The 13,681-nt window shown below is 38.9% G+C and overlaps 1 protein-coding gene across 1 annotated transcript; it reads right to left on the bottom strand.

Moving 5' to 3' along the window:
- Positions 1-706: 706 nt before the first annotated feature.
- On the bottom strand, positions 707-12,787 carry LOC140145005 (E3 ubiquitin-protein ligase rnf213-alpha-like). The gene is made up of 2 exons (XM_072166796.1): positions 1,792-12,787; positions 707-1,023 (listed from the first exon to the last, which is right to left on the bottom strand). The coding sequence occupies exons 1-2, from the start codon at positions 12,655-12,657 to the stop codon at positions 877-879; spliced, it is 11,013 nt and encodes a 3,670-aa protein (XP_072022897.1). The 5' UTR covers positions 12,658-12,787; the 3' UTR covers positions 707-876.
- Between the last annotated feature and the right edge of the window lie 894 nt (positions 12,788-13,681).

Below are 13,681 nucleotides of genomic sequence, written 5' to 3'. Positions count from 1 at the left end.
TTTTCCCGTTCCCCCTTGCTTTCCCAATTTTCTCCATTTAAAATTTAACAATCCCCCCTCCTGGTTCAACTAAAAATTTCAACTTCCCCCTCTAGACCCCCAAACAATTTCGTGTTTCCCCCTAAATCCCCACCACCCGCCATAAATAACGATCGCTCCCTAACATAAAGGTGCGGATAGATTTCATATATTTTATCGGTAAAACACCTCCATCATTTTACATGTACGTCATCTGTGGAAAAGTCAATTTTCGCCAAAATTGTTAGTTGTGCCCTTATGTTGTGACACGATAGGGTGGTGACAGCATGGTGTTTGAGTAGAATATGGTAACAATTCCGTTTTTACTAATTTGGGTGCTTAATTAAAACATATTTCCAACCAGGTTTTATGTCATGACCACATGACAAAGTTTTAAATGACTTCATAAGGTCATTTACGTTATACTTATGATTAAAGTTTTATATGGTAATAAAGGTTACTGCGATAAACAACCTTTTAGCTACTTTTCTTTAGGTCTTTTGGGAAACTTCATGTATATCTTCAATACGAAAGGTCAAAGGGCACATTATAGTTTAAGTACATATTAATCATTAGATTTATGTTTCCTTCAAAGACTGTATTTAAAAAAATGTAAACTTCAATTAATCCAGTTCTTTGGGAAGTTATTCTATGCAGTTTTTAATAGTGATCTAAATATGAGCTATAGAGGCCTTGCATGTGACGTATCATCCCGTAAATATGGCGGACTACTCAAATGCATTCAACACAAGCATGATTGCAATCTACCGTGACAGTTCGTCTCACACACATAACCCTGCACTACGATCAAATAGGTTGATGACAACATTTGATTGAATGGACTGCATTCCGCCATAACTACGATGAAGGACACCGGTTCAAATCCTTTGTTTGGAGCCAATCGATAAAAGAATGCAGGGCCTCTATACATTTTACCTTCGAATTGCGGAATCTTCCTCCACCCCTCGACCTCTTCGTCCTTTGCCGCTGTGTTGATTTTCTTTTCTGTGTAATAGTAAAAGGAGAGATTCTCGTCGAGTTTGTGAAATTTATCTGGAAAAAGTTACCTTTAACAAAGTCGACGATGATGAGCAGGATGGCGACGACAATGATAATGATGGTGATGATGATGATGATGATAATAATGAATAATAATGATGCAAGTCATTCTCTAGCTAAATTGTATAATATGTTACAAATTGTGAACACGTAATTTTGTTTATATGATACATTTTAAGGCATGCGCAATAGAAAGCCTAAAATGTAAATATATTACATCTTAAGAAAACCCCGACTTCTGCGCATTTCACTGAAGTGATGATGGTGCTTATTTTGTATATTAAGCACGACAGTAAATAGCGGCCTCTTTGTTACAATAAGTTTGCTGTTGGGCAATGTTCCCGGCAATGTTATACATTAAGGTTACTGTGTGTCAATGTAACATTAAGGTTAGGGTTAGTGGGTTGGGGTTGGGGTTAGGGTTAGTGGGTTAGGGTTAGGGTTAGGGTTAGTGGGTTAGGGTTAGGGTTAGTGGTTAGGGTTAGTGGGTTAGGGTTAGGGTTAGTGGGTTAGGGTTAGTGGGTTAGGGTTAGGGTTAGGGTTAGGGTTAGGGTAAGGGTTAGGGTTAGTGGGTTAGGGTTAGGGTTAAGGTTTTGTATTATATGTACAAAATAAGAATGGGTTGGGTTATGATAATGATAATGATGATGATGATGATGATGATGATGATGATGATGATGATGATGATGATGACGACAAACATTTCGTAATTACCTGTAATGCTTCTGTTATTATGTCTGCAACAGCCTTCGTATTCGCCACAGTCAATTCCTCTTTCACAACACATTTGATGTGGTTCTGGATATCTTCTGTCATGTCACCCATCACTTTGAAATCCTCATCCACCAGGACATGAAACAGTTTTTCTGAAGGATCAACTTTGGAAGATCGGAGATAGCGGCAGATGAATCTTTTCAAAATAGTTGAAATTTGTTTCAGAGCAGCATCATTCAAGGAGCCTTTCATACACCGATCTGCGAGTGCCTTTCTAGCCGACTTATCCAGTGGGTCTTTATATTGCATAGGTACTGTTTTACTCTTATCCTCAGCAACTATATCTTCAACCTTCAGATACAGATCTACAATGTGTTTTAGCCGTATACTCGCGTTCTGGCAAAGAATGGTCTTGATTTTTGAAACTGCATAATTGGAATATGAGCTTTCTATGTACTGACTTAGCAGCTCATTTGGGTCGCCACCGGTTCGTTTCAAAAACACCAACGCAATTTCCAATAGTTCAAGCAAAGTTGGCGCAGAATGGCGATCGAGTAATTTACTGACGTCGATGTCTAGTTCCTTTTGTTCAACTGCCGCTTCAACATCGAACAAAATGGCAGTGCATGTATGAAAAAAGTCGTCTGTAAATTCAAAACTTCCGAACAGGTTTTCACTTGTAAGAAAAGCACTGTGAATTATGACATCTTCTACGATTTTCTTTTCTATCTGACCAAAGTCATACTCATTACGCAACACTGAGTCGCAATCTAGATCATGGTATAAAATACACACACTTTCCTCGCTAAAGCGAATGATTCCATTTTTCCTTCTCATTTTGAGATCCACCCACGGTATGCAAACAGTGTTGTAGTCTTTTGTGATAACATCTAAGCAAAATTCATGGTGGTTAAGTTCGAGGGCGGCCACTTCATTCAAAAATTCATTTTGAGCTTCTTGAAGCGTTTCAATAATGCGTTTCATGTCATTCCGCGGCTTTCGTCTTGGAAGCAAACTGGCTATGACTGGAGTATCCAAACTCATTAACTGAGGTTCTCCATCTTCCCCTGTTAGAGTTTTCCATCCCTTGCAGACTTCATTCCACGCATTTTCGAATTCTTTAAATTTGGTCTCGTAGTAATCTTTGCCAGTTTGGCACTGCAAATCTTGCAAAATATCACGATGTGTTCTGGTTTCTGCTGTTAAACTGTCAATGCGGTAACACAAATGATTGCTTATGTATAAGTTCCACTCAAGTAAAGCAGGCAAATACTTTAAATATGACAAGACTCCACATCGGCGAAAAATAAGGTACAAAAATGGATGCGATTGAAAACTTCGTGGTCCTTGAGAAAGAAAGGAGGCTCTGCAATCTTCAAAGGATGCTGAGGGTATGTCCAATAAGAGTCTATCTACATCCGTATTACAAGACATAAAGTGAGGCGTTTTTGAATTCGTTTCCTTAAAGGTATGAATCTCCCGATGCATATCTGTTACAGTCTTCTCAATAACTAATGCCAAATCCTGTTCAAACCGATTTCTGTCCGTCTGATCTGTCCAGTGGTACCTATGAGCAGGATCAGAAATAATGTTCATACTTTCTCTCAGTATGGCGTGTAGCAACATAGTAACCTCATCATAGTCTAAATTAAGTAGTTGTGTCAGTGCTTCAAAGTCCATATCAATAGATTCACTCAAAAATATCCTAACATGTTCTAAATGTTTTTTCTCTGTTGATGCAAAACCCGCAGGTCTAATGGCTTTCGAAATAGAACGCTTCACATTCTTATCAACGCAACAGCCTAGTAGAGCTGAACAATTGAACAGTAATTTGATAATTCTGTACGACACAGGTGACAAAGACCTTATTCCCAGAAAAAGAGATTGATGATCTACAGAAGCATCCTTAAAAAAGTGGTATCCTCTTTGATCATCATTTCTCATCGTTTTTGGTGAAACTTGAACTTGGTGCAGACGGTCTTGTATAATAACAGACGTACAAGAACTACATTTAAGAAATGTGCTTAGATGTTGTGGACCTACTAAACTAGTCTGACCACATTTGCAGCTATATTGGAATATTTCTGGAAGAGCTTTCTTCATATTATCAAATGCCACTGTAGGTATCCCAGATGCAGGCAGGTATAGATTACTGATGCGAGCACGGAGCGTCAGGAACTGCAAAAAGGCCCCTGAGATATCCCCTGAATATATAATCGCCCCGATATGAACAACAACTGACGCCTTTTGTACGTCCTTAAATACGCTTTCTGGTTGTAATTTTAACCAATTAGGTTTTAACTTAGTTTGTTTTGCATGCGAAGATGTTTTTATGAGGCGATCGACAAAATCAGTGAAAGAATTGTGGTCAAGACTTTCCTGTTTAAACCACTCCGATAGCTTGCCTTTTAATTTTGCTTCCTCTTGTTCAAAAACAATCTTCGCAGCTCTTTGAAGATACACTTTGTCAATGATTACTCCAACAAACGCTAATCTGAAATCAACTTCAAGTAGCTTTCCTCTTAATTGGTCTTCTTTTCCTTTTGCAAAAGCCTGGTAAACTTCATCGAATGCCGTAGCGTACGCTAAAGGATTGTAATTCAAATGTCGCCTATTTTTGTTTCGTCCTGTTCTATACTCTTGTATAAACTCTGGCAAATATTTCGCACTCAAATATTCTGCATACTTCTCAGGATCACCACTTCTAACTTCACGGTTTTCCATGGAATAAACAAAATTGAAATTCAATGCTTTTATGCGTGGGTTTGCTGTTGAAGGAAGCAACTTGCTGATAACCGTTTTGGTAATTTCAGTATAAACTACTCTGTTGTCCATCAGATCTTCAAAACAAGCACTAAATACTTTGAATATCGTGCGAACGTACGCTATAGCGCAGAGAAATTTCATCGACATCTTTGTTGCACCAGAGATCGTTTTGACAACTACATCTGAGATATCTTGCCGTTTCAAATCAGACGACTCTTTGCTGATGGATTGAAATAAAAATTTCAGGAGAACATCGCAGCAAACGGTGTTAAATGGGCAATCAAACGCGGCTACTTGATTTACAAGGTACTGGTCAAGCGTCTCCAGACATTTCATATTCAGCTCGAGTAAGCTCTCGGATGAAAGAATGGCCCGCCAGCACGATTCAATGTTGTCATTATGGAAAGATAGGCATTCAGATAGGTCCATGTTTATAAGCGTATATATGACGGCTCTAGCCCCGGAGACAACACCATGGGTAGCTTCGTTCCTTATGATGCTTATAAAGGTCGATAGAAGTTCTGTGGTTGGATCCACTTCAAGACAACGGCCAATGTAAAGACAAACTAAGTCATCCTTTTCGCGACCTTGAACATTGTGAAGTAGGTTGAGAAAGGCTTCAAATGTTCTGGAGAGAAGACACGTCGGTATACAGTCACTATCTATGCCGTCTGTTTTTAGGGCACTTTCAGCTAGTTTCTGCAAATCAGTAGCGCAAGTCTGTTGCCGCTTCGAAATAAGCAATCTAGAAACATCGATACACAATGTCAAAAAGTGTAACCATGGCGAATCGCCATTGACGAAAGATGCATGTGAGGAAATAATGCTAGCTTTCTTTTGCCACTCATCAATCCCACCACATAATTCCACATTTTCCAGAGTTGGTAAGACTTTTTTACAGACTTCGGATACAAGCAGAAAACACATTTCTTCACAGAGTGTGTATTCATCATGCATACCATCAACCAACCGCGCTTCAGGAACAACTGACGAGAAATTGTCGTCCGCTTCGAGAGATAAAGAACCTGTTTCTCTTATGTCTACTTGCTGCTGGTGACGATATATACTATTGTCTATGGAACTTAGTATTTGGTTAATTTGGAAATCTTTCGAAATGCAAGCTTTTGCGATGAGTCCAACAACCCTCGCTAGCATGTGATCTGTCCATAATGCAACATAACACCTAGCTATTTGCACATACGGCGGAGTATCATCTGTGACACCAGGAAGTCCATTTTTCATAAGAAACCATTTTGTAATAGTTATGCGATGATTCAAGTCACATTCTGGAAGAAACTCGCTGGAGACCATGTTCATAAAGTCATCCTGAAACAGACCACCTTGTACATCTTCTAATTCTGGATACTTTTGTTTGATCATTTTTGCCAGTTGTTCGCTAAGACGTTTTGTTGAAAAAGCAATGTCCACCGTGATGTGTTCCAAAACTTTGCTTCGATATGATTGAATTTCTTCGTGAAATACCTTGAAAAAGGGAAACTTGTAATGAAACAAACGCCTCTCTATCTTGTACGATTCACTGCATTGAGGTGAAGATATATGAAATAATGTAGTAGAAAATATATTCTTGTTGGCAAAAAACCTGGCCCACAGCTCGTTGTTGGCAGGGTTTGTCGTAAGACTGCTCCATGCGTCCAGTTTCTCCACAGTAAAAATAACCTTAGCAAGGCTATCACGTATGCAACTTTTGATAAAGAGTCTCCGGGCTTCCGCATGTGAAAACCCTTCCGTGAGTAAACGCATGTCTGAAGCTACATTTTCTTCCCACGATTCTTGGGTTGCTTCTAAGGATTTGCGAACACAATATGCGACCTGTTTAGTGAGTTCTTTCATAATCGTGTCATTCTGTGACATGGTCTGAACTAAAAACTTCACCTCTGTCAAGTCACGTGATATTTCGCCATGCTCATATGATATTTTAGTAAAACACCACAATAGTTGTTCTTTCACAACATCTGCAATACACATATCAAGAACGCTTTCAATGGATGAACTTCCCGGGGATGTAATGGCATATGGGTGTGGTTCAAGCGTTTCAACTGTAAAAGGCTCCCAGCCACCAGAGAAATTGAATATCCAGGGTTGTTTTTCTCGTGTTTCTTCCATATTTCTGTCCACGTGAAAAATGAAGCACACGTGTTTAACACCTTTGTCTTCGCGTAGAGTACCATTGTTGTATTCAAGCCGATACTGATCAACTAAGCTCTTGGCCAACAGCACATGTTTTGAATCACCCAGGATATTGCACTGGATTACCAACATGTTTGTACTCGACAGAAGCCAGAAATTACGAATCATTTTATCCAGCTGACTGTATGATTTGAGGCTGGTTAATCTTTCAATTTGGTATGTCAGGCAACCATCTGTGTTCATCAGAATCTTTCTTAAATTAGTATGGAATGTGCTGAAAGTATACAGAGCTAATTTTAACCCATCCTGGGGTATTTCTTCATTCAGTGTATTGAAAAAGCGTACAGCGTTCCCGTCCGTAATAATGCTTTGCAAAAAGACAGCAATCCCTTCATGCAAAGGATAGTTGAAATATTTTTGTTTCATGTCCAATATGGTGGCTTCACTATCCTTTTTATCAAGCGCGAACGCAGAGAGCGGAAGCCTTAGTATAGCATCAGAGCACATCATTCTTAAGATGCATGTTGTACAGCGTTGAATTAATTGGTTCTCGTAATTAGTTGTATAAACGGATGAATCAGGAAGTGCCTTGTCTAACTTGAGTACCATTGAAGGGATCATGTCGTCATTGAAACCAACGATGGATTCGCTCAAGGTAAACGTCCACTGATCTCGTTTAACGGTGGTAACATCTTCGACCCATTTACGAAGTTTACCTACAATTGTGTACTGTGACTCATTCATCGCATCTGAAAAATTGACTCTTTGCTTTTCAAATCGATTCAAGAATGGCGGATCGCATCTGCCTTGCACCACGTCATCTTCATTTACTAGGACAATACACTTGAACCCCGGATGAACGACACAGTTGTGATTTGCAAATGGTCCTAGAGCAACTCGGCATATTTTGGACTTTTTTACCTCTCTGTAATTCTGATTCAGCATGTCGTATAATCCGCCGTATATTCTCTCTAGATTGCGAAGAACAAGTGTGCCCTTCTTTTCCATTTGGAGTCTTATTTGGCTGAGAATTAGATGATCATATTCCTCTGTGAAATCGTGCTCGTATTGACTACCGTAAAGTACAGTGTAATTAGTCTTCATTACGGTTTGTGTTAGAATACTAACAGCGGAATCATCATTTTGTGTGATGATCATTAGATGTCGTGATGTTTCATCCTGGAGGCATTCTTGGATTAAATCCAGTACGTTTCTGTTTACCAAATTACCTGTTTTTTCACACTTTTTCGTGATAATATTAAACACCTCCGCCGTCTCATGTTCTCTCAGTCCTCCAAAATTTCTCATGACGCTTCTTTCAATTGAATCGGGTTTACCTGAATGAGTCGTGGCATATTTCACCATTGAATAAAAGTCTCGAAGACCATGAAAATCCGCACGAATTTTAATATCAAATTTCGTGCACTTGTAAGCATGGTAACCTTTTACAAGCTTAAGGACATCTGTTGTATTTTCTTTCGAATAAGCTGTACCTCTATTGTGTTTGTTGATTGCTTCAGCTGTTTCCATGAGATCTGTTTTTATTGGATCTGGCCGCGACAATATCACAGCACGGTTCATTTTTGCTGCATCCAACTTCCAATTTGATATCCCGATAACTGAGACGGACGGAAATCCTGTTTTATTAGGATCCAGTAGATTGTGCAGAACTTTAAGAGGATTGGCGTCCGACCTCTCAGCCAGTCCAATTTCATCTAACAAAACAACTGGATACCTCCCATTGGCTCTGTAAGTTTCAGCTGTGTCAAATATCTTTTGAATGCCTTCCGATGTAGAGGACTCAGTTCCTTGAAAAGATAGTTTATATATATATGGTAATCTTTTAAAGAAGTCTTTTTTTGACTCTGATCCTTTCAAATGTGATTCAAGGATATTGACCGAGAGGGATTTGCTGCTACCTGGTTTTCCTACAATAAACACAGGAATTTTGTTCATTATTGCAGCCAGAAGGACGAACACGTTTTCCTTCAGGGCTTTGTTTCTAGCGATACCCTGTGGTAAGTCCATTATAGCTAGCAGGTCAGTTTGCTCGGCTTCAATCACACCGTCTACATAGTTGCATTTGAATCCACACTTCGATGCAAGTAACTTCCGATATTTACTTCTATCTTCTTCCTTAGCCAGTCTTGAGTGGTAGCAAACGGCAAACGCGAGTATCATACCTCTGTAGTTTTCCTCTTCATAAACCGTTTCTGACACTGCTTTTGGTAGTGTAGCCATACCCTTGTATTTTAAAAACACATTTATCATCCAATTTGCTACTATTTTGCATCTGTTTACATCACGTAGACTTACGCAGTAAGACGTCTTCTCATGTTGTCGAATGAAAGCCTGCGATTCCACAAGCAAATTGACAAAGATTGGATTGATCCTCTCAGAAATTGTCCCATGTACCATTCGCTTGATGTAAACCTTCTCGTCTTTTCTATTCAAGGAACCGAAATCCCAAATGAAGACCATCGTTGTGTCCGGCAGAGGATGAACACGGTACACCAACTGGTCAGTATATCCCGAGTCTTTGTTCACTGGTTGTTCTAGGCCAACGTTTGTAGATTCTTTGTCTCTCTTTCTATATGGATTACAGGAAGCAATGCAGATCAGATTTTGCGGGAGATATTCGCCGTTGAAACGATGGTGGCACACTATTTCATTCAATGTTCCGAGGAGGGAGGATGTATTGATTTCGTCAAAATATGCCCAAACTTCACTTTGAGTTCCAGTGTCCCCGTCTGTTTTCGTTCCTGATAATAATTTGCATCGTTCAACGAACTCGCTAATATCAGATAGCGTGGTTCCAGCATGTACATTGACAATTTCAAATGTTGCCTCGGTAATAGCGGCTAAATATTTGATCAACAGAGTCTTTCCACATCCAGTCTCTCCTTGAACAATGACTGGTACACGGGCATTAATTCTCATCAGAATTAACATCATTTTGAGCATGTTATCAGGGGTAACAACGTAGTTACTCATCAGTTCTCCGTGTTTTTCCAGAAATGCTGCTTCATCAAATGTCTCATCAGTAGTCCTGCACATTATTTGCAACGTCTTTTTGAGATCAGCTTCTGATAAATTCTCATAATCAGGCAGAGAAGCATTCTGGGATTCAAAGTATGTTTTAATTGAGTCTGGTACGTCAGATACAACTCTATACAAAATGGTTATAGTGTTCAGGTCTTGCCTGTTAAAAATCACCAGTTCGTGGTTACTTTTATGCCATTCGATAACGCCTTTCATTCTATTCTCAAGTTGTGTTGCATTTGGTAGTCTAGGCAAGCTTAAGACAGACCTCCTTGGTTCACAACGTTTCACTAGTTCAAAAGTTGATTCAAAAATGATCTCTACTAGTGATGATCGAATTTTGAGCGGCTTTTTAAAAAAGAAATTGAATTTCCTTTTCATTGCCAATTCCAGTGTCGGTATGGAGAAGAAAACTGACCTGGAAAAATGATCTAAAGCTTTTGCAAGGACATTCAGAAACAAATGAACAAAAGAGTATGACATTCGTTGTTCTTTGCTAAAAAGTTCGCGAAGGATAACTTTACATCTCGTCCTTTGAATGACCTCAGCCTCATTTCCTTCTTTTTTGTCTAGTGTCCCCTTGATAAGAGCTTCTTTGTATCGACACACAACTTGTATCGGACTATCTACATTTAAAGAGAAGATTAGATCGTCGAAATTCTGCCACAGTATGTGATGACTTCTGAGCATGCTGCATAGTGACAAAGAATCGCGAAGGTAATTATCAAAGGTGTTAGCTACTTCAAGATAAATCCTTTTTCCATACCACTTGAAAAAAACATCACCTACAGTGATCATGCCAACTATAGCGAGTTCAAATACCAATTCATCAAATATTTGAGGCTTCTCTAAGCTAGTTATGTCGAAGTGCAAATCATCATGTTCAGTACTGTTCCTTGTCATATCTTTAATATAAGTTGATAGTTTAACTTTATTCATATTTCCTCCAATTAGAACTGATTTAACACTCATTTGGTTTGTGGATCTTTTAAATACGTACTTTGTTTTTCCCTGGCCAGCGTGGTCTGAAGTTATTATCTCAATGTTAGGAATGTCTGCCTGTAAGCTTCTTTTCATTTCTTCTTCAGCTATTGGCTTCACTTTGTGCACATTACACGATGGAAAATGATTAACTACTGGATGATAGCGGCTTCCGCGACACAAAATAGCCAACATGAAGTCTGTGTTTGCTTTAGGCCTATTTTGTAGTCGTTTAATTTCTTCTATGAAATCTATCTGTACTTCATCTCTAAGCTTTTCAACATCTACAAGAAAATATGGCCTTCTGCTAAGGCTTGTTTTACCAGAGAGTGGTCCCCAGCATCGTGCTAAAAAGAGTTTAATTTCTTCGGTGCTAGTTTGCTGATGACAAAAAATGGTCTCACTCGGTTCAGGATATGTTCCAGTCGTGATTGTGCACAATGACATCAAAGTACGAACGTTGTCAATCGATGGGGCATCGACGTCGTAAAATGCGACAAATATATCCCCCGGTTTCACGATGAAATTGTCGGGATTTGGTGCTTTGACATCTTTAAGTTGACTAATTTGACGATACATTTCTTTCTGTGTATTTTGTTCGATGAATGTATCCAAATAACGAGCAATAGTGACTAAACTCCTTTTTTGGAAAGGCATGGGCGGCAATGGGCGTTGGAAATCAGGTACCTTCGGTCCTGTCTGTAGGTCTGCATGGGGACACATGAAGTGTAAAAGAGTTTTTATGTCCTCAGAAAAAGATATTTGGCCATCAATATATCTATATAGGTCCCACAATTGCCTCGAAGTGAAATAGTTCAAACAGAAATGTTGTTCTCTTGTCTCGCGTAAGGTGCACTCCCACGTTTCCAATTCACGCTGAAGTGTAGTTTGTATGTCTTGTAAGATCAATGTAGAAACTGGTTTCCACAACGGTACATCAATAAAACCTACTGCACCGTCTAACTGCGAATACAATTCTGCAATATCGTAAGCACTGTTAATATTCTGAAGGAAATTAGCAGCTTCCGACGATGACTTTGATTTGCTGTTTTCGTCGGTTTCAAAGACACAGTTAAGTAAAGCACGGCTTCTAATATCATCTAATAACTCACTGCTACAAATTCCATATTGTGTTTCTTGGTCAGGGTTCTCCTTCTCCTTTGGATATTCCAAGGTCACGTCGTAAGTATTTGTAGATCTGTAACTTGCAAAGCAAAACTGACCACCTTGTACAGAAGCCCTAATAATATACATATCCAATTTTCCATAGGTTGCTGTGCTTCTGTAAATATCTTGTAGGAGGTAAATATTGTAATTACATTCAACTACCAAAGATTTAATGTCCGATTGTGGTACACTTATTTGCCGAAGAATCGTTGTGAATTGATCAAAACTTATTTTTTCATGTTCTAAGAACGGCAGCATCTTTCCTTTTAGATCCATAAGTTTCAACCATTCATCTGAGAATTTCCCAAGTGCATCTGCCACATTCATCAGATCTTCATCTCTGATTTCCCTTAGAAAATGCAGGAGGCTTTTAGATTTGGCCATTTCTGCTAAAAGCTGAAAAACGTTTTCATGTTTATTTTCACTCTTCAGTGTCTGTTTGAGCTCTGACAGATTTGAAATGTTACAGAGCCATGTTCCAACGGATTGGTTAATGTCACTGTTAAGGGCAGCCATTTTATCGATATCCTGCTCAGTCGCGGGATATATAGCCAATAGGACATTTCGGAGGAGACTTTGATGTTGTTGATATTCCTCAAACATGACGAGTTCATTGAGGTCAGACTTCAGGTCAGGATGTATATCTTGCATCAAGTGTATTTCCCTCTCCACTGTCTCAGGGGTATCAATGTTCTTCATCACCTCTAGCATATCTTTCAAAAGTGTTTTAGTATCTTCAAAGTACTTGCGCGTCGCAAACATTTCTAAAATGAAATCGTATTCTTTGCAACAGTCGTCAACGAGGTACGTAGCAAATCTAGATAACGCCAAATTCGCTTTCTCACTTACTCCTTCCGTCTGTGTAATCGCGCTTAATTTTGCAAATGCAACGTTTTGAAATATAACTGATTCAATGTGCTCTCCAGGCCATGAATGGTTTCCAAAATGTACACACTTCTTTGTCCAACTTTCCGATGTCACAAATTCTCCCAGTTTTGTATTGTTTGTTTGCTTTTGTTATGAGTTTCATGTCTTCTTGCTTTATAAATTGATCGCCAAAATCAATATTCATCAGGAATGCATCGCAAGTTGACCGGTGCTTCACATAATCGGTTTTCATTTTACATATTTCGGATAGGTCGCTTTTAAAAGTAATAACATCTTGATCTAGTAGGCACGTGACGAATTTAACAAGAACGCTTTTCTTTTCTTTCTTTTCTTCTGTCTCCAGAATGGTCCAAACAGAATCGTCTAATTTGATTTGTTTCGTTTCGATTATGCGTTTAATGTCCTGTAATAGAGTTCTAAATTTGATAAAATTCGGATGCTCTTTTAGCTTCGACGATAGGTACCCTTCTCGGCAACTCCATTTTATAAATGTGTCCCACAGGGAGGACGCTTGTAATATATCTTCAATTGTGCTCATTGCAAGTGTTTCAAGAACTGTTAAGATAACTTCAACAACACTCCTACGTTCAAAAGCGTCAGTTATGTTGCTAGAAAAATAAAAAAAAAGGTTTTCCTTTACTTTCATACTTGGTTTTTGGTCTGCGATTATATGCAAAATATTGCGATATAACAATGACAGCCAAGAATTTGATTCAGTTGTATCGCACTCTTGTTGCTCACGTTTTAAGTAAACCTTGACAAGGTGCGTAACTGTTATCCTAGATTGTTCGAAGCTACTGAAAATCAATTCTTGAAATTCCTGGCATATTTGCATGTCTGCAACATCTTCAAGTACTACAAGATGACCATAAACCTGCTGACAGAATTCTTCCAAGTC

Source organism: Amphiura filiformis, unplaced genomic scaffold (assembly GCF_039555335.1).
Source record: "Amphiura filiformis unplaced genomic scaffold, Afil_fr2py scaffold_112, whole genome shotgun sequence".
NCBI classification, from domain to species: Eukaryota; Metazoa; Echinodermata; class Ophiuroidea; order Amphilepidida; family Amphiuridae; genus Amphiura; species Amphiura filiformis.
This window is presented reverse-complemented; position numbering and strand designations above follow the sequence as displayed.